The 22,146-nt window shown below is 40.1% G+C and overlaps 1 protein-coding gene across 2 annotated transcripts; it reads right to left on the bottom strand.

Moving 5' to 3' along the window:
• Positions 1–616: 616 nt before the first annotated feature.
• On the bottom strand, positions 617–21,062 carry PRNP (prion protein (Kanno blood group)). 2 transcript variants are annotated; one of them, XM_061436580.1, is made up of 3 exons: positions 20,805–21,062; positions 18,270–18,367; positions 617–4,684 (listed from the first exon to the last, which is right to left on the bottom strand). In XM_061436580.1, exon 3 carries the CDS (start codon positions 4,672–4,674, stop codon positions 3,904–3,906), a length of 771 nt encoding a protein of 256 aa, XP_061292564.1. In that variant the 5' UTR covers positions 4,675–4,684; positions 18,270–18,367; positions 20,805–21,062; the 3' UTR covers positions 617–3,903. The 2 variants fall into 2 exon arrangements, with proteins under 2 accessions (XP_061292564.1, XP_061292565.1); XM_061436581.1 differs by lacking the exon at positions 20,805–21,062 and adding an exon at positions 20,690–20,777.
• Between the last annotated feature and the right edge of the window lie 1,084 nt (positions 21,063–22,146).

The raw sequence follows: 22,146 nt of genomic DNA, 5'->3' as shown, positions 1-22,146 counted from the left end.
ACACTGGCATTTATTAAAGTATTAATAAATGTTATGATTTCAACCACTATCATTTATTATTTCTTCCGGCTGTTAGTGAACTACAGTTGCAGAAGAAAACCTTTGTGAAGGAAAACTGGGAGCTGGCACCTCATACTTGGGAAGGAGGAAACATATGAAGAACCATTTGAAAGCCTGTAACAAAGCAAAGTAGCCATATTGACCGTACAGTGTTGAATTTCAATTCAATGGGTGTTGTCACCAGGCCTCACAATGACCTGAAATGGTGTCAAGGTGGGTACAGGCATAAGGTAGATACTTTGTTAAGTCTCATCTTAATCACGAAAATCCTCTATTTCAAAATCCTGGTCAGAAAAAATCTTCCAGAATGCAAGGACTGTTTTCCTCCGCTATAGTAGTAACTTTGACGGGTATTCATGGAAAAATATGAAAAGGTAGCAGAGAACAGCTGGCATGTGACTGGGAGTAAGGCTGAGGCAGGATCAGGAGAAGCCCTCCTGCCGCAACTGGCAGTGTGAGGACTGAATGTGCCACTTTTCTCATATTAACCCCCCAAATGAAGCTGCCAACATGGTGTGCACACTGGTGAAAACAGCCAGACACTCCGTGGAAGATACTCCTTTTAGCTCCTGTTTAATTTTAGTCAGATATTAAATATTTATAAACTTTTAACACAAAACAAGTACATGCAAAGTTACAAATATAGAAAATATAAGCACATGCGTATTTCAAATATCACTCTGGATTCTTATACAAAACTATTCAGTGCACGCTGTAAGGCTAAGGACAACACGGAAGAGTTTCCTTTAAGTATTCAGTATTGGGTTGGCCAAAACGTGCCTTTAGTGTTTAAATAAAAATAAAAGACACATTTGCACCAAGAACTTTACTGAACAACATAGTCACTACCTTCTGCCGTTTTTCAGGCAACTTCATAATTCTGTGTTCACAAAACTTTTTATCTTTTTGAGCAAAGAAGTTTTCCAGATGCACTTTACAATCTTCCAGGGAATGGAAATTTTTTTCATGATGATAATTCTGTAGACTGAAATAAATGGAAATCCAAAGATGCAATGTCTGAATACAGCAGGTGAATCAGAACCTCTCAGCCATGCTGGGTCATCAAAGAAATGTAGTCTTGTGTTATCCTGATGGAAGATTATATGCTTTCTATTGACTAATTCTGGATGCTTTTCATTGAATGCTGCTTTCAGTTGGTCTAATTAGGAGCAGTACTTGTTGGAATTGATTTTTTGGTTTTCCAGAAGAATCCCATAATAGAGGATTACTTTCCAATCCCACCATACACACATCTTCTTTGGATGAAGCCTGGCCTTTGGTGGTGCTGGTTCATTTTGCTCACCCCACAGTCTTTTCCATTCTACGTTATTGTATAGTATCCACTGTTCATCAAAATCTGTTTTTAAAAACAAAAGTGTTTTCATTCATTTCAGTAGAGAACTGCATATGCAAATATGGTCAAGGTTGTGTGTTTTTGTTTTTGTTTTTTTTTTTGCTTAATTTATGTGGAACTCAAACATCAAAGTTATTAACATAACTGAGATGGTGCAAATGGTTTTCAAGGTTCTATTTGGATATTTTGAGTATGTCAGCTATCTCCCACGTGGTATAACATTGATTGTTCTCAATATCTCAATTTGATCACTATCAACTTCAACTGGTATACCCGACTGTGGAGCATTGTCCAGTAAGAAATCTCCAGCACAAAACTTCACAAACTACTTTGACAAGCTTGATCAGTTGCAGCACCTTCTCCATACACTGCACAAATACATTTTCGCATTTTGGTTGTGTTATCTTTCTTGAAATAATACAGCATGATATGCTGAAAATTTTGCTTCTTTTCTTCCATCTTCAATAGTAAAATGGCTATACAAAAATTCACCAATTTTGGTAAGTTGTTTTCTTTTTCAAATGCATGCTGATACAAGAGCTGTCACATACAATCTAACAAAATTGTTTCGAATGAAGTTAAAGACAGCCATCTTACACAAAAAAAACCTAATGAACCTTTTAGCCAACCCAGCATTTATTGTTGTTATTGTTTAGTAGCTCAAGTCTTGTCTGACTCTTTGCAACCCTATGCATGGACTGCACCCTGCCAGGCTCCTCTGCCCATGGGATTCTCCTGGCAAGAATACTGGAGTGGGTTGCTATTTCCTCCTCCAGGGGATTTACATGACCTAGGGATTAAACCCACGTCTCCTTAGTACCTTACAAAAAGTACCTTACAAAAACAGGTAATGCATTAGATAGTTCAGATGTTAATTGCTCTAACAGAAATTCTTAAGTCTGTCATATGCAATATATGTATTTTTACATAGGATACCACAAAGTGCAAGCCAGTAATAACAGTGCAGAACAATAGTGTCTATCTGCTAGGTGACAATATTTAACAACCCAGGAAATAATTTTACCTTCTTAAATAATCGTAATAGAATTTCTTTTTCCACTCTGAATGTATCAGATTTCTACTGTCTCTAATTTAAGATATTTCTTTAAATGCCTCCCTGTTGATTCAAAAGTTAATTTTACAGAAACCAAGGACCTAATTTTGTTTTTTGACAATTATGATAGCAATAAAGAAATGCACATATTTCTTTTCTTTGTACACTATTCTCTTCATCACATAACCTATATTTGTTGTTATAATCTTACCAGTCCAACACTAGCACTGGTTAAGGAAAAGATTCAATCAAATGAATATGGAGTTTTTATATCTGCATTCTCTATGTTAAAATCTGGGTTCACCTCAGTTCAGTCACTCAGTCGTGTCCAACTCTGCGACACCATGGACTGCAGGATGCCAGGACTCCGTCGATTGCCAACTCCTGGAGTTTACTCAAGCTCATGTCCATTGAATCCATGATGCCATCCAGCCATCTCATCCTCTGTCATCCCCTTCTCCTCCTGCCTTCAGTTCTTCCCATCAGGTGGCCAAAGTATTGGAGTTTCAGCTTCAGCATCAGTCCTTCCAATGAATATTCAGGACTGATCTCCTTTAGGATGGACTAATTTGATCTCCTTGCAGTCCAAGGGACTCTCAAGTTTTCTCCAACACTAGAGTTCAAAAGCATCAATTCTTCAGCACTCAGCTTTCTTTACAGTTCAACTCTCACATCTCTAAACAATGTCAAAATCATCCTGGGTTCCAGATAAACAACAGATTTGCTCTCAGTGTCTAGAAGGTAGTTTAATTAAATTAAGGTAACTTAATTATCTATACTTTGTTACTAAAGAAAGGAATACCACTTGAAGGTGCTTTAAACATACAAAATGGAAGGCTGCCACCAAGGGCACCTCTCCCATATGTTGGAATTTTTTAGTCTCAGAAGCCTTTTGTATTATGTTCATTCCTTGTGAAAATGTCCTCTACCCATAAGTCAAAGGTTGCATGAATATCCATTCTTGATGCAATAGCTGGCTGTGTTACCTGCAAATGTAACCTGCAAAATGCAGAATATCCTTTATAGTTCTCTGCAGACACAGGACACAAGCTCTCAACCAGGTGGACCCTGGGTCTATGAACTAAGGATTTCCGGTTTGTTTTTTTGAATGAATATTATGTGGCTTCCTTCCAGACTTGGCAGAAATGCTATTCCAAAAGGGAAATGTAGTCACGTGTTCTTGAAACAAATGAGAAAATTGCTACAAAATCACTGCTAAGATGGGGTATTAGCATACTGAGCTAACGGGACTTGAATAAACAGCATCTCATGTCTGCTCTTCATTTCCCAGTGCTATAAGCGCCAAGGGTATTAGCATACAGGTAAAAAAGAGAGAAGCAAGAAATGAGACACCACCACTACGGGGCTGCAGGTAGATACTCCCTCCCCCAACCTGGTAAAGATTAAGAAGATAATGAAAACAGGAAGGTTGCCCCTATCCTACTATGAGAAAAATGAGGAAAGAGATGAGGAGGATCACAGGAGGGGAAGAGAAGAGGATCACACTTGCCCCTCGTTGGTAATAAGCCTGGGATTCTCTCTGGTACTGGGTAATGCACATTTGCTCCACCACTCGCTCCATCATCTTGATGTCAGTTTCGGTGAAGTTCTCCCCCTTGGTGGTGGTGGTGACTGTGTGTTCCTTGACTGTGATGTTGACACAGTCATGCACAAAACTGTTCTGGTTACTATACTGATCCACTGGCCTGTAGTACACTTGGTTGGGGTAACGGTGCATGTTTTCACGATAGTAACGGTCCTCATAGTCACTGCCAAAATGTATAAGAGGCCTGCTCATGGCACTTCCCAGCATGTAGCCACCAAGGCCCCCTACCACTGCTCCAGCTGCAGCAGCTCCTGCCACATGCTTCATGTTGGTTTTTGGCTTACTGGGTTTGTTCCATTGACCGTGGGTACCACCTTGACCCCAGCCTCCACCACCATGTGGCTGTCCCCAGCCACCTCCATGGGGCTGGCCCCAGCCACCTCCATGAGGCTGGCCCCAGCCACCTCCATGGGGCTGACCCCAGCCACCCCCTCCCTGAGGTGGATAACGGTTGCCTCCAGGACTGCCCTGTCCTGGGTATCGGCTCCCCCCCGTGTTCCATCCTCCTCCAGGTTTTGGTCGCTTCTTGCAGAGGCCCACGTCACTCCACATGGCCACAAAGAGAACCAGGATCCAACTGCCTATGTGGCTTTTCACCATGATGACTTATCTGCAAAATAAAGAGGGTGTCAGCATCATATGCCCATGTAAAAATCACTTAAAGTCTGTAGCATAATGACTGCATAGCAGTGGCATCAGCTATAAACATTCTAGGTCATAAATATTCTTCACATTCCATACATCTCACGAAAGTAATTATAGGTAAAGTGTTAACACAACTCTTCCTTCTCTAAGGACAAAGTTGACCTTAAAATAATTCCTGGCTCTGTTTCCTAGTAACTTGATAAATGTAGAATGCCAGCAACATTGCTTATGATAAAAATAACCTCTGATTGGTACACTGTATCATAAATTGGAAGAAACTATAAACATCTGGTAGGTTTACCATAGCTTTGAACTTCTTTAAAGTAGTGATTCTTGCAACTGGGCTTGTTCTTGTGGGGACCCTAGAAGCTCTGCCTATTGGGTTGTTATAAGGGATATTAGTTCCTGGAACCTTCTGAACCCTGGCATGGGCCCTATGGAAGTGATTCTAATGTCCAGTTGGGAAGACCCCAAGGTAGGTGCTGAGATCATTAAATACTTTTCTGAATAGCTGGTTCATGTCCTCTTTCCTCATGTGGGAATGTAAGCAGGGAATGAGCCTCTTTTGTTTGCTGCTATCTTCTTAGCGGGCCAGGGCAGAGCCTGGCACAGAGAAGGTACACAATAGATATCTGTTAAATGAGGGAATTATCATCTTCTGAACATATAAATCCCAACAAGAATTTTCTCAAAGGAATTCTCAATACAATAACTTTTGGAAACAGGAAACGGGCAAGATTTTGCAAACACACCTATAAAGTAATTTTTCTTTCTATAGACAGACAATGGGGCTATTCAAAAAGGGGTAAGAAAGGCTGTGTTCATAGTATTTGCAGTTACTCACTCACTGAATGAGTCTTAGTTCAGCATTTAATGGTTCATAAGTGACTTATTTTCTCTTAATTTTTGGTACAAAAGACACATATCTTACATGTAAGGGCAAGCACAGTTTGGGAACAAAGTATCCTGCATGATAACCTATGAACCTTTGTGAATGTACATTCATCAAATTATAGATGAATGAATTGAAGATTCAGATCTTTCAGAATGAATATCTCACTTACCCTGGGTGGTTCCAAGGACAGAAATTAAAGATGCACAGTAGAATGATCATTAAACACTTTCTACTGTACCCCACATCAAACTACATGTTCCAAAATACCATTTGCCATAAAACCAAAAATGGCATATGTTGTAATGCTGACATTAGTCATCCCCAGCACTGGGACATCTTCAAATAAAAGTGGCACCAAATATTATAAAATTATTTTTCATGACCTTCAGAACTAAAGACTAACTTGGATAATATTCAGAGGAAGGATGACTAAACAATGAATTAACATCCCATTTATGTTTCTACTATCATTATTGAAATGCCTGGGTATAAATAAAAATATATTTGAAAGTTATAAGGCCAGTTAAACTGCTCAGACTATGTCTACTAGAATTTTTGGAGTCTGTTTTGGGTAAAGGCCAGAGGAACAGGGTCCTGGGATATGCCAAATGGCCTCATTCTTGCACCTGGTCTTTTGCAGGCCTGCTTCCCTGATCTCTCCATTTGCTCATGGGGCTCAGATCTTGGCTTCCATGCTGCTCACAATTCTGCTCAAACACCTCAGGGAATTGAACATGAGAACTTTCTGGAAGGCTTGGTGTTTGACATGGAAGATGAAAGACTAGAAGAATTGAGGTGGCACCCAGATTTCTGGATTGGACAATTCTGTGGACAGAAGACGGAAGGTGGAGCAAGACCATAGGAAGACAAATGAGGAGTGTCTCTTTGACAATGCCATTATCAAGCTACACGTGGGACAAGAGATACCAGTCAGTCTGGTAAGCTTGGTGAGTCTGGAGGTGAGGAATGACCATGGACTGGAGATACAGGCAATAGGACATAAGGCCACGGGCATATGTTGCTGATCATTACTTTAAAATTGAATATTAGAATAAAGTTGGATAATTGTAAACTATATTAAGACAAAATCATTTTAAAATCAGTTGAGAACACAAAAGCAACACTTAATTATGAAAATCATAAAAAATTTTTTTGAAGTAGAGAATCATTTCTAAAAATAAGAAGAACTCAAAACTTAATGAGACCTTGGAGAATTTTCTTTCTGTTTGTGATAAAATAAAGAAGATCTTGTATTATTTAATCCAAAATCTCTCACTGTACAAATTATGCTACAAAGATTAGCAAATTCAAGAAACATATCTGTGATTACAGTAAAAGTACTAGGAATGCACATTAGGTTTCTGAATGCCTGGCTGTGTTATAACACTTCATATAAGATGTTCTCAGAGAATAGTCAGGTTGCTGCCTAATCCTTTAGCACATCAAGATACTAAGTATTTGATAATAGTCAATACCTATCTTTATTTTTGGGGCTCCAATATCACTGCAGATGGTGATTGCAGCCATGAAATTAAAAGACGCTTACTCCTTGGAAGGAAAGTTATGACCAACCTAGATTTTGAACTGTTATGTTGGAGAAGACTCTTGAGAGTCCCTTGGACTGCAGGGAGATCCAACCAGTCCATCCTAAAGGAGATCAGTCCTGAATATTCATTGGAAGGACTGATGCTGAAGCTGAAACTCCAACACTTTGGCCACCTGATGTGAAGAACTCACTGGAAAAGACCCTGATGCTGGGAAAGATTGAGGGCAGGAGAAGGGGATGACAGAGGATGAGATGACTGGATGGCATCACTGACTCAATGGACATGAGTTTGAGTAAGCTCTGGGAGTTGGTGATGGACAGGGAAGCCTGGCATGCTGCAGTCCATGGAGGCCACAAAGAGTGGGACACAACAGACTGAACTGAACTGAATACCTATCACTAAGAAAAATACTCTTAGCAGACTAGGAATAGGAGGAAACCTGCTTAACTTAATAAAGATTATATAACAGAAATGGTAAACATAATTAATAGATAATTTTTGAATGCAGTCCCTTTATGATCAGAAACAAAACAAGGACGTCCCCTGTCACAGGACTGGAGATCCTTCCAGTGCCATTATTGTTATTTTAGTTGCTAGGTTGTGTCCGACTCTTTTGTGACCCCATGGACTGTAGTTCTCCAGGCTCCTCTGTCCATTAGATTCCCCAGGCAAGAACAATGGAGTGGGTGGCCATTTCCTTCTCAAAGGGATCTTCCTGACCCAGGAATCAAACCTGGATCTCCTCATTGATAGGTGGATTCTTTAGCATTGAGCCACTTGGGAAGCCCTCTTCCAATGCCATATGCAAGGACAAAGACTGGTGCAATAACTGTAAGAAAAGAGCTCCAGCTGTCATTATTTGGAATTAATGTGATCATATACATAGAAAATTCCACACACTTGGCAGAGGTAACAGGAAACTCAACTAGAGTTCAGCAAGGCTATGGATTGGTTTTAAAAAATCAACAGCATTTCTCTATATCAGCAATAATTGACTAGAAAAAAATTAATAAATAAGATAGTAATAATTTCAACTCATACTGTAAAGTGGGCTTCCCTGATAGCTCAGTTGGTAAAGAAACCACCTACAATGCAGGAGACCCCAGTTTGATTCCTGGGTCAGGAAGATCCACTGGAGAAGGGATAAGCTACCCACTCCAGTATTCTTGGGCTTCCCTTGTGGCTCACCTCGTAAAGAATCTGCCTGCAATGTGGGAGACCTGGGTTTGATCCCTGGGTTGGGAAGATGCCCTGGAGCAAGGAAAGGCTACCCACTCCAGTATTCTGGCCTAGAGAATTCCATGGACTGTATAGTCCATGGGGTCACAAAGAGTCAGATACAACTTTCACTTTCACTTTCATACTGTAAAGTATCTTGGATTGACTTAATTCAAGAGAAAGTAAGACTAGGGGAAAAAGAAATTGAACACTACTAAAGAACAAAGAAGATGATCTGTAAAAATGGAAAAGTCTCAGTGGAACCACCTAGTATTATACAGATGTCAATTTCCTACAAATGAACTTATAATATGAATAATAATGACAATCAAAATTGTAGCTGGATTTTTTGAGGAATTCAATAAAGGATGAAGAAATGTCCACAAATAACAAACTCAAGCTTAGAAAGGAAATGAGGTGAGAACCTACTGTTATCAAACATTAAATCCTAGTATAAAGTCATAGTAATAAATATGGTAACAACCTAGAAATGAACATATAGATCAAAGGAAGCAGAATAACAAGTTCAGAGATAAAGCCACATACACTGACTTTAGTCCAAACTGGATAAATGATAAATTGACAAAACAAATCAATGAGAAAGGAAAGTTTATTTAGCAGAGACTTCTGGGAAATTGAAGGAAAATAAAAATTGGAGCTTAATGCTACATGCAAAAGCACGCTCTAAATGGATTAGAGACCTAACTGTGAAAGTTAAAAGTTTTATGAATTAAAAAACTGTGTGGGGATTCCTAGAGATGTTTTGCAAGACTGATGGCCCAAGACTCATTGCCTCTCCCTCTCTATTCTGCCTTTTTCCTTTATTTCCTCACTTCCCCTCATTTCTGTTCTATAAAGAACCTGGCATCCAGAACCCAAGAAGATGGTTATTTTGAGATGTTAGTCTGCCATCTTCTTGGTCAGCCAGCTTACTGAATAAAATCACATTCTTTCCCTCAACATCTCATCTCTGATTCACTGGCCTGTTGTTCACTCAGTAGAGCAAGCCTGGATTCGGTAACAAATTTGACTTGCTGCTTGTGTTTAGCCAGCTCCGTTAGGGAATATTAGGGCAAGGCTCCAGCAGCTGCTGGGACCATTTGTGCTAAGGATCTCTCCTTCAAGATTCCCTGAAGTGGTATCAGTGGCCCTAGGGCCTGGCAGTTGAAGCAAAGAATCAACAAACTTCTACAAGTTGACAGACCCAATTTCATAGCATTAGTTTTCTTCATTCGATAGCTGGCTCATTTGTTTGCGGTTTTGTGTGCCCTTTTCTATTACGAGTTGACAAACTTGATTTTGTAGGGTAAGTTGCTCTGGTGTGCACACTGAGAACATATTCCCCTCTAAATTTGGGCTTTTCCTTTACAGGACTAGTCAATTTGGTTGGGGTACCCTGTTGGAGGTGGGAATTGTTGTTGGATTCTACCTGAGTTGGAACCAGTTTATTGGGGAACTAGTTCTTGTGTGCTTGTTTTGTGCTATGTCATTTCAGTCGTGTCCTACTCTTCGTGACCTCGTGAACTGTAGCCTGTCAGTCTCCTCTGACCATGGGATTCTCCAGGCAAGAATAATGAGTATACTGGAGTAAAAGAATACTGGAGTCTATCCAAGGGCATGGCAGTATTCTTGCCTGGAGAATGCCATGGACAGAGGAGCATGGTGGGACACAGTCCAAACAGCTGCAAAGAGTCAGACACAACTGAAGCGGCTTAGCAAGCATGCGTCCAGAGGGAGGGCACAGAACAAGCACACAGTTGGGATTAGTTCATTTGTTTTGTAGGGTAAATTTATTTACCTGAGCTGGAAACTGGTTCATCTATGTATTGGTACTGGAATTTGTGTCATTTATGTTGGAATTTGCCTATTTTTGTGTGTGTTTTGGTGCTATGAAACTTATAAAAATGGGAAATATTTCATCTATCCTGAAGAAAAGCTTTGGGGGACATATATTAGATATGTTAAGATCAGAAGAGCAATGGGCCTAAATGGCTCACAATTACACACTCTTGCAATTAGAAGTGTTTTGCAAAGGAGAGGAACACTCTGATATAAGTGAAGAGGCCTGGGGACTCCCTTGGACTTGAGGCATCTGATTCTAATTTCCCTACGGGAGCCCTGGGTAACTCTGACAGTGGAGAGCTTCAGCTTCAGCTTGGGAAGCACCCCTGTGAAGGAAAACTCCATTTATAAAGCATTTTGGACAAAGGTCACAGGTCTAATGAAACTGGGAAGTCATGTTAATGTGACTCTCTAGCTGGCTAGATTTTGGTTTATTCCGGATACTTTGGTAACATATAGACATCTGATACTAATTGCTTGAGCTAAAAGGAGAAGTACTTCCTTTAAGGTCTCCACTCTCCTCACACTCCCTCATCCCTTTCTCCTTAAACCCTCTGCAAACAGACTAATAGCTATGGAACTCTAGCTAGGGTTATTCTCTGGGGTGTTCTAAAGGCCTAATAGCCCACTGTGCCCCGGTAGCTGCCTCCCAACAGGTCAGGGCTCTCCTTACCTCCTTCTCCCTTAGGCTGAGTACCAGGCCAATTAATATTTTGAGGGCATGGGTCAGGCACTTAAAAGCCATTAAGGTGCCTGTCGCTTGAAGTCTCTTGTGAAAGGCTAAGTGGGTAACAGAATGGACCAGGCTATTAGAGCATCTGACTCTGAAGGAAGAAACAGACAGAACAGGCTCCATCTTGAAAGCAGGACTCCATGTTGGGCTGGACTGTGGACTTTGAGCTATATGCCCAGTATCTATGGAAATGACATACTAACTGGAAAACCAGACCCCCCCCCCCCAAGAGCCCCAGGGCTCATACCTAGACTCTCAGTAGCCTAAAAGAATACCCTAATTATCTGTGTAACTGAATAGAATCATAAATTCTATTATGCTTATTGGGGTATGACCACAGGCCTATTGATAACTGTCCACTGTTAACTACCTAGGCTTAAGGCATATGAATCACAGGTTAACTTTGATTGTATCTTTCTTTTCCTTTGTTCAGACTAGTTTCAGGGAATTCGGGGAGGTGGGTTTGGGCACATACACTTAGGATATATAAGGTTTTCACAAAAACTGGTCGGGGTCCTTGGCTAAGAGGAGACTCTGCCTTGGGCCCGCAGGTGTAATAAACTGCACTCCACTATCTGCATTGTCCTTCTGAGTGAGTTTGTTTGCCGGAACTTGTGGCTACAACAACTCCAGCAAGACAGCTTCTGTGCACTGTGAAGCACACATTGGTTCAAGCAAAACACTGACCCATTCGCCCTGGCCACTATCTTCCTGGTAGGACTATGAGGCGGATTCCTCAGCCTGTCTTTCTTATCTTCACCTCGTTCCCCCCTCAGTCCAGACTGATTTACAGGAGCCTAAATTGTTGCCTCTGTGTCTTCCCAAGAGCTAAGCTAAATGAGGAAAGATAAAACTTTCCAACATAGGTAAATGGGTATGTCAATCCTTCAGTATCACTCAAAAAAGAAAAACAAAACTGTGTTTTACAAATGTAGTCTTTACAGCACCACAAGTGTGGTTCCAAAAATAATCCAAATCCCATAAATCCTTTTACTACTCCCCAGACCTTCCCTGGTTATCTTAAGAGGCCTGTAAGTATTAAAGGAGAAACAAAGTCATTTTTGGAAAAACTTGCCTGTATCTCTGAGATGCAAATGTCTTTGAGATGCAAATGTCCTCTCAGGAACCCTCATTATGCTGTCTTTTTAAAATGCAAATTTTAGAGAAGGTAAAGTAATTTAGAAGTTGGGTTGGCCAAGATAATTAGAATTCCTAAGTGCTTTTTCTGCAAATATTTAGCTATCTAGCCAAGTGAGCTTGACTTATTCCATCTATGAGAAATCCAATTTTAATTCAACCTCGTATGTAAACTGATGGGTTTTACATTGCCTGACTCAGGACTGAAATCTTGAAATAAGAACTGAGGCCTCTCTGTGTGTTTGTATGTATCTTTGTCTTTGGATAATATTGCTGCAGTTGATTTGTAAAAGAGCTCTATTTAATTGGTTTAAATAAAAGTAAGTGCTTACAAACCAAACAATTCTAAATACAATTAAGCTAAATGAGCTCCAGGTTCACGTGAACTGGGAAATATTTAATATTAAATTATATTTGGTATTTATGGTTGTTCGTTGATACAATTTGTCAGCAAGGAAAGGGACTTGATGTGAATAAACTGTTAAGCAAAGAAAATGCAAATGAAGATAAGAGCTTAGAGTGAACTTTTAGAAATAATTATATTTTAGGATATCTCCAGATATTCAACAACTTGAAAGTTAAAATTGTGCTAAAATAAATTAAGTGATGGAAAATTCGTGAAACATGGACCCTGAAAAAGTGTTTTGTACATGATCAGGACTAAGTTTAAAAAATTTTAATTGACTAAATGAATCTTGAAAGTAACCTGGTACAAAACAAATTTGGCTTTCCTCTCCTTTGATAACAGATTATTTCTACCTTTTAAATAATCTGTTCTATATTTGCTTTTGAAATCTTTTATTGTCATTTTGGCTAAGTAAATAACTATTGTTTCACAGTGACCTATGATCCTGTTGTGTTTTAAAACATTTTTTCTTAATGCTCTTTTGACAAGACTTCCCAAATCAAGTTACAATAAAGTTCCTTTGATCTTTAGCTAACTTTGGGGTGCTTCAAAGGGCCCCTGAGACACACCAAAGGGAGATATTAAACTAATTAGATTCACTTGGTATGTTAAACTACATGGCAAGTGTTGTCCAATGAATAATATATCTTAAATTATATGATAAATGATACTGATATACTAGAGATTATATGGAGTTCCTAAAAATGTGATATGTCCTGGTAGAATATTATCAGTCATGATTCTACTTCTACTACCTGAAACTGTTGTATGTCACAGCAGTAACCAGGTTACTTTATCAATTGCATCATAATCAGATTTAAAGTGCCTTAAGTCTTTGGTCATTATGGACAGTTATGGTTTCACTCTGTTGCCTCTGTAAAAATGTCTCCTCTTTAAGAAGATTTATAAAAAGGACTTTCAGATAAATCCAAGTTTCTGACTTTTAGACCATAATGCTGAACTAGTAACACATTGAAGAATTCTAATGGGAAACCTGATGGCTTCATAAAGCTGTTAACAAAAAGGATTAGTTACATAGGACTGAGTGAACTGAACTTGTTATAATTTTTATGGTTTCTATCTAAAAATAACTGGTTTAAATCTGTTTTTCAGGTGTAAGGAAAACTTCCTTAACCTCTGACTTACAGTAACTTGGTAAATTATATCCTTTGTAAGCAAAAGTAAAACTTAAATCTTCTATCTGGTTGATCCTGCCAGTAGCATATGCTTGTCTCAAAGATTAAGCTATGGCATGGCTGGTACAATGAAACTGAAGATAGATCATTAAATCAGTTATGGCTCCTTTGGTCACTAGATTATTGCAACTGGACTACAACTAGTTATACTAATCATTGCTTTACTTTATTCTTTGTTTTTAGATTGTGCTTTGTACACCCCTGTTGCACTATGTCATTATCAGTGTTACTAGCTGCATTACTTATATCCTGACTAATTTATAAGATAGTTGTCTCTTGCAGTAACCAATGTGTAATCAGGCCTCCAACAAAACTTCTATGGATAAACATCTTGAGAAAATAGATCACATTTATAACATAAAATAATTATAATAGTGTGATTCTACGTATGGGAAGAAGCAACAATGGAAAATGTCTCCTGGATGACAATTAGAATCCAGAGAATCTTTAATTATTCATGGGGGTCTAATCCAAAATTTAGCACCTAGATGGTACATCAAGAAGTTTTGCCTGATCTGGGATGAACCTCACAGCACCGTGAAGCAAAGTTTGACCATGAAGTGTCTCCCAAATATTGGTCAAATTCCTGACCAAGGGAAGACCTGAGAAATGGAATTAACAATTGACGCCCTCTAATGTGAGCTGGTGAACCCCAAGTCAACTCAGGAAGGAGAAAACTCAGGAAGGAGAATACCTGCCATCCAGCAGTCATCAGATTGCACCCACTCCCTATGGTGAACCTTGAGGAAAGTCTTGAGAATACAGGATCACAGGCCCCAGACAGCTGAATTACACATCAAGGAAATAATTTTAATGAACCCTGACGCTTGCATCTTCCCATACACAGAAAAGTGCAAAATTTCTTAACTTGAGAAACCCTCCTGGGTTTGAAGTCCAATATTTCTAAGTTGACAAGTATAAAGTAGACACTTTCCAAGGAGGAACAAAAAGAAAACAAATCTCAATATTTGGAACACTGGCATCAAAGGCAGACACTCCCAGAAAGATTCATCTGACAAACAGAAAGATCACTGTCCCCTTTTCCTACAAGATTGTCAAATGGACCTTGACAGTGGGGAACTATTGCTGAGAACAACCAATTCTGACTCCATATTGGAACTGTTTCTTTGACTTGCTTTTTGTTGCTGTTGTTGTTACAATCATATATAATAGCCTGCCTCAGAAAACCCAGTCCCTCTCTCTAACTGTTGGACTGAAGTGCCTTTGTTCAGCTCACAGGGAGATAATTTGACACTTCCCACCTGTGAATGGTTGCAGGCAAGAAGAGATTAACACATCCCTTCCACAGGCTGGCCTTTCTGGAGATGTCTTGCAGGACGTGGCCTTTTTTACTTTACTTCCACCCCACTTCTCCCTCTCTATTCTGCCTTTATTTCCTCATCTTCCTGCCATCTCTGTTCTATAAAAGAACCTGGCATCTAGACACTGATATTTGTTTTAAGACATTAGTCTGCCATTTTCTCTGGCAGCCAGCTTTCTAAGTAGTCATATTCCTTGCCTCATAAAAAAAAAAAAAAAAAGAAAGAAAGAAAAATCTGTGTGGGAGGGATTACTTTTCTATTCAATTATAAAAACTGATATTGAATTCATTCAATTAAATAAATATTTAAATTAAATAAATATTTATGGAACAGCTAGTATGTACCAGTTTTTAAATAGAAAACTTGACCATATATCATAAAAGAAATGGAGAACAAAGTTACTGTACAATAACTATTGATTACTTAACAAATATTTATTACATGTCCTCTAATATTACTGTTCTGTGGCTGAGGACACAGTGGTAAGATATTTAGTTTGTGGGTTTGAGGACTACAGGGAGATACGTGTCTGGAGCCTGAAACAGTGCAAAGCCATTAAAGTGGCTTAGGAGAATCACATCACAGATTTTTTTTTTTAAAGTTCACCCTTACTGCTGTGTTAAAGAGAAAAATTTGAGGGATAAGAAAGGAAATGGTGAGACCACTTAGAAAATGATTAAAGGAAGATGGTGGTGTAACCTGGAACTGTGACAAAGCAGCACGGAGCTGTGAAAAATGGGAAGTATTTTGTAGAAAAAAACGATTACGCTGATAGAGTGGATGGGAGAGTGAGAGTTGAGCAGGTTTGTGGCTTTTGGAACTAGGTAGATGGTGGTGATGCCACCTAATGAAAACAAGAAAACTGATGGAGGGCCAGGCTTGTGAGAAAAAATAAAGCTATAGTTTGGATATATTAACTTTGCTGTATCTATGAGCCATTCAAGTGAGAGTATCAATTTAGGCAATTGTTATAAGAATCTCGAACTCTTACTCAGTAGAGATAAACATTTGGGCAGTTCACCTGAGATGTAGTATTAAGAGCCACAGGGAGTGAAGGGCTCACACTCTTAGCTACCCAACCTTTAGCAATATGGGTGCCAAAATCCAAAAGAAAATACCACCAAGTTGATTTTGATATTTTAGTGAAAGAATACACTGTGACAATAAGGATTATTTTAGGAATACAAGAATGGCTCAAAATCATGAAATCAATTAACCTATTAGTAGGCTAAGGAGAAAAAAAAAAGATTCTCTGACGTTGCAAAGTTTTCAATTAAAATCAAAGTTCTCACTTAAACTCAGGAATCAGTGCTTTCCTGACTTTTTAAGTTTAAGATGTTGAAAAAATTTCTATAGAACTAGAAGTAATACACATTCCACACCCTATCTTAACAGAAAGAGGAAAAGCATTCTCATGAATGAGATTAACAAGACAAGAATGTAAGTGATTGCTGCATTTTAGACCGCTATGGAGAAAGCCAGGTATGATTTTTCTATCTGGAAAATCCAGGACAATCATTCAAAAATGCCCTCAAATAAATCAATGAGCTTATTTATTAGGGTGGCAGTTTTTGAACTCAACATATAGAAAAGAGTGAATACTCCAATTAGTTGTAATTATTAGAAGATTTAGTGTGAAAAAAAAATTCCACTCATTAATGGCAACAAAAAATTCAAACTAAGATTTAACCTAATAATAAATAGTAGAACTTAGATGAAAAAAGCTGGAAGACTGGAAAGAAAAGAAAGACAGGCAAGGTTTATGGTTGGGAAAATCAAGATCGAAGATTTTGAAAGATACCAATTCAACTCCAATTAATCATTAAGTCAATACAATTTCAGTCCTAATTCAAAGAGGATTTTAAAGAATATAATGATACTCAAAATTAAGAAGACTGAAGAAATTACTGAACAGGAAGAACATCTAAGGTACACTGGGCCTGCCAAGTATCAGAATGGATTGGAAAACTATAATGAATACGATCTCGTGGCATTAGTGCATAAGCACAAAGGCAGAGCGGTGGAACGAGACAGAAGGAACAACAACAACAAAATCCATATATTGTCCCATTCATCTTATTCCCTTTTATACATGGGGATTGAGAATCAGAGCTGGTAGGAACTTATGTCCAGTGGTCATGTGCCAGGGGCCACACTTTTGATACTCAAAATATGTTATACCCTTGAGACTTATTTAAATTGGAAACTGGCACCAAACAGTCCCTCTACCCATCCTTGCCCTGGGGAAATTTCCAATTTTTCATAAGCTAAGTGGAACTCATTTGTCATATTTTCATCTTTTGAGGTCACTGTCCCTTAACAAGAGTCTAATGCAAACTATACAAAAATTTACAAACCATTTTGAGGTGGAGGTTTTTCTACTGACACTGAGGCCTAGCCCTGGACTGAAATGGGCAAACGGTCCCCAGTCTAGTCCATCCTCAGAGTGATGTGAAGAGCTTTAAGAAAAGCAACATAGCTAGAGTCTGCATCAGGCCAACAGCCTGGGAGTATCTAGTGATGAGATTTAGGAACCTATAATAAGGCTTCCCACGGAACTGCACTCCTAGACAATCTTCGGAGCTTGGTCTCGGGAAGAAAACATTTAACATAATGTTTTGCATAAAAGGGAACACCTCCCTTGACATGATCACACAATATTAGAACAGCAATAAGCAGAACACGGTTAGGAGAAAAAGGATGAACAAACGGAGAAAAAATTCTCCCAACTGTAAGAACTGCTAAACATACTATTCACTCAAAGATGATTGTGCTGTAGCCATCACAGCTTTAGACACAGTCAGGTGTTGAATGCTTCATATGCAGCAGTTCACAGTTGATAAACTGGCTGCCTTGGAAAAGGAAATAAGATCTAAAAAGGGAGAATGGAATAGGTAAATTAAAACTAAAGCTTAGAAAAACTGTTACCTCATAAACCTTTTGTCTGTTGATAGTCACCTTCAGTGTTGATTTGGTGCAGAAATGTTAGGTAATTGCTTTTATTATACTATTTTTTAAATGGCTGCTTCTTACATAACTCAGAATGATTCCAGAGAAAGCTATGTCCCTTTCCCTGCAAAATCAAGATGCTTTTGCAAGAAAGAGTGATATAATAGGTGTGGGTTACATATATAGATTCCAGTGGCCTCCAGAGCAAGGATTTGTGATCCCAGCCTTTCAGTCCCTTATCTTCTGTGAAACAGTTGGGCACTTTCAACCATCACAAGACCAAAGAGATTCTGCAGGGTACCTACATCTGCTGTGATTCAGCTCAAGTTGGATTTGTGTCTCTGGGAAGACAGATGCTTCGGCTTGGTTGAAACTGTTCAGTTTTCAAATATATTCAGAAGTCCTTAAAAAAAAAAGAAAAAACTATAATTGATAAATCTAAGAACGGATTATTTAACAGAATAACAGTATATAAATTATTAAACCATTAATGAATCTACTCAAGGAAAAAATATGATAGTATTTTTAAAAAAGAGATGATGCTAACTTAAAAAAAGCAGCAAACGTGACACTGAACTCTCCTCCCATACACAGAAAACTGTGGATTCATTTTTCATTCAGATTTTCCACAAACGCATCCATGTCTGAGTAATCTTACTTTGACCTGTCAGTTTTTTCCTGTATATCACAGAGAGGCTCTAAAATTATGACTCGTGATGGTTACACAATGTTCCTTTCAGTTAAAGTGCTATGATTTTCTTAGCTGCTGCCCTGCTATTTTATTAATACATTTAGGTTGTCTCTGGACTGGATCTAATTTTAGATCATTCTGAGTTCTGTGGGTGAATGCAGCTTTTCTTCTTCTTTCCTGGTTTCTTCCATTACAGGTAAGTTCCCAGGAGTGGGGTTTTAGGGTCATGGCTTAAAGGATCACCTGACTGTTTTTCACAAATTTCATACAGATTCACAATGTCCCCCAGTGCAGTGTGACTAGGAAAAGAATAAAAGTATACACACTAAAGGTCAGTTTTACACAGTTAATCTTGGCAAACTCCTGAAGTAGGTATAATTTCCTCTACTTTATGAATGTCCAAAAGGGGGATGAGGAAATTAGGTCCCAAATTGTAAAATTAGTTGCAGAGCCATATTTCTAACTCCAAAGCCTTGCCACCTCACATACTGAATATGCAAATTTCTAGGTAACTTTCCAGAAGTGGTTGCTGTTACTGTTGTTTTTACTAGTAGTTGTAAATCCAGACTTGCTTTGATTTGTATTTTATTTCATAAATGATTGTTCATTTCACCATTTATCTTTTTATAATCTTGATATTTTTCTTTCACAAGTATGAAAAATTTGCATCAGATACAAATCATATACAAATCACATCCTAACTCTGTTTTTTTCCTTTTCTGATTCTTTTTCATTGTTAGAGCACCTCAATGTTTCCGTAGGAAAACTGTTCCTTTTCATAGGTTAATTTTCAAATCTGAGAGAGCTGTTCATTTTCCAGAGGTCTGACATTTTTATACAATTTTCTGTTCCTATTTTTCTCTGACAACTTGTGAAAATTTTTAATCCTATTCTATGTGGTATCTTTTGTAAGGAAAGGTAACACTTCAAAGGTTCAGCATTCGGGGAACTGCTTAATAAAACGTGATTGCTCTTAAGTACAAGAAAATAACCCGGCCATGAGATAAGGATAACCATGATCAGGGAGGTGAAACTGCTTTGTTGTTAAGAATCTGGAGACGAGGAAACTGAAAAAAAGATGGTGAGGGTGGTGGGCTTATGATTTTAAAAAATCTATCTGCTACATATGGTACCAAAAGAAAAGGGGAAAAAAAAAAAAAAACAACGAAAAAGGACAGCAAGTTTAATAATCAAACGTGTGAGGGGGGAAAAAAAAAAAAAATCAAGCGTGAAGGTGCCACCCTTACTGGCAGATGAGGGTGGTTCTCTGAGAGGCGCCTGATCCCCTCCCCTCAGTCTCCTGACGGCCGAGTTCCCTCCTTCTGGAGGATCAGTCGAGACAGGGAAAATTTCGCTTTGCTTTTGGGTCCACCTCATCAGAGCTCCCAGGAAACATTGCTCCCGGTACCTGGATTTCTCTGGCCCGGAGAGAGCGCCAGGTCGCCCATGACTCCCCGCGCCGAGGCTGAAGGCCAGGCCACGCACGCCCGCCAGAGCCGATCCCCGGGGGGCTGCCAGAGACCCACCCGCTGCGGCTACCCAGGTACCTCCCAGCCGCGTGATGGCAGGCAGGGCCGCCTCTCGGGAGGAGTTCGGCAGCAGCGGCTGGGGGCCCACGGACGCTCCGGCACTCCTCACCGCCGAGGTCGGGCCCCGTTGGGCGCCCGTTTCTTCCCCACCACCCCCACCCCCAATTCCGCGACTCCTCTGGGCTTCGGGAGGGCCCAAATCCCGGGGCCTCGCCCTTGTTCATCTGAGCTCCCCAGCGGTTCCTCGGACCTGCGGCCCCTCTACCGGTGCGATTCGCCCATCCCACTCCCGCAGTGGACGAGCGTGGGAGGGGGCTAGATTCCTACACACCACCCACATACCTCGGGAGGGGGACCAGCCAGCCGCGGCCCCCGCCCACATTCCGAGTAAATGGAGCTCTCCTAACCAGAGGGTAAAACCGAGCGGCGGCTGGCAAAAACCAACGAGCACGCTCAACAGGCCCGACGTTCCCCGCGCCCGCCGCAAGCCCCCAGCCCTACTCACGGTCAAGGTCTGCCTCCCACCAATCCGATTCGGCTGGGTGCCCTGGGGCCTCGTCCGCAAGACCCAGGGTTGGGCGTCCTCCGCTGGGAGTTTAAAGGACTACGCGGCTATTTACCTGCTTCTGCGAGAGAGAAGACGCTCTCAGCTCTGCGGCTGTCAGCGACTGGCAACTAGGGCGGGTGAGTCGCCGGGCGGAGGAGGAGGGGCAGGGGCGGGGAGGCGACGGCGCGCGCGCGCACGCTCAGGCGCACCAGCTGCCGGCGCCCGGGGTTTACTGGCAGACCCAGGAATCTAAGTCCCTGGGAAAAACGAGTTGAGACTAGCTTAAACGCTAGCATCAGCTAATACCGCTTCCCCGGCTCATCACTCCCTGAAATTGCTTGTTGACGATAAAAATCATCTTTAAAGGGAAAATCGGCCAAAGCCCCAGCTTCTCGTTACGTAATGGAGAAAATGAAAGATTAGGGAATGAGAAAGCAATTTCTGGAACTTTGGTAACCAGAAATTTCTAAAAGGGACAAAAATTCTATTGCCCTGGATTGAGCCCAATGTTTGTGAATTTTCAGATTAAAATTTGAGGCCTAGAAAGTATATTAGCCATCACCTGCCGTCATTTACTCAGTTCCTGCTCATTATCTACAAAATAAATGATTTAGATTATGATATTCATAAGTGAGGGAAATGCACTCCATTTAACAAGTCCATTCTGCACATTACCTGAGGTTTCTTGTATAAAACATGGTGTGTACTTGATCATTATTACTGCCAAAATTTTATGTAGGTGTTTGTCTCATGTGAAGGATGGCAAGTGATAGAAGACATGTGTTAGGGTTAGAGGGATCATATATATCATTACCCAAATTTGGGCACTTTTGAGAGTACCAATATTAATTATGCCAGGGCAATGGGTATAAACCTGGGAAAAATGAAATATCTAGTCCCCTTGTTATGGGCAAGAGGCTCCACTAAGCTTGCAAGGAAAGAGGTTTAAAAATATTGAGACACCCATTAGGGTAAATATCTCAGGGTGGATCTCTCAAATAGGATGGGGACAAGTGAGGGAGGGGAGAGGCCAGGAGAATTGTGTAGAATGAGGTGATGAATACATGAATGTGGATGGGGGCCTGAAAGTTCTGCTGGGAAGGAGAAATGAGAGGTCTATAAAACATGACGATGGGATGATGATTCAGTAGCAGAAATGGATTGTGGCCAGCTAGAAATGAGTATTAGGCAGCAATGCCAGGGCTGTTTTCTATCCAGTCAGTCTTACATAATGATTAAGTTGACACTACTTTTAGAGCCTTACCTTCTTTCCTCAGAGATTGTTTATTGTGAGGCACATTGGGGGCAGTGAAGCATCTCTTTGAGTCTTGAGCTGGGTGGAGCTGGGAGTGAGTGACCAGATCAGGCTGGGCAAGGGACTGCCTTTCCCCGGCTAGGAGGGGCAATGTACAGCT

This window comes from Bos javanicus, chromosome 13 (assembly GCF_032452875.1).
Source record: "Bos javanicus breed banteng chromosome 13, ARS-OSU_banteng_1.0, whole genome shotgun sequence".
Classification (NCBI taxonomy): domain Eukaryota; kingdom Metazoa; phylum Chordata; class Mammalia; order Artiodactyla; family Bovidae; genus Bos; species Bos javanicus.
This window is presented reverse-complemented; position numbering and strand designations above follow the sequence as displayed.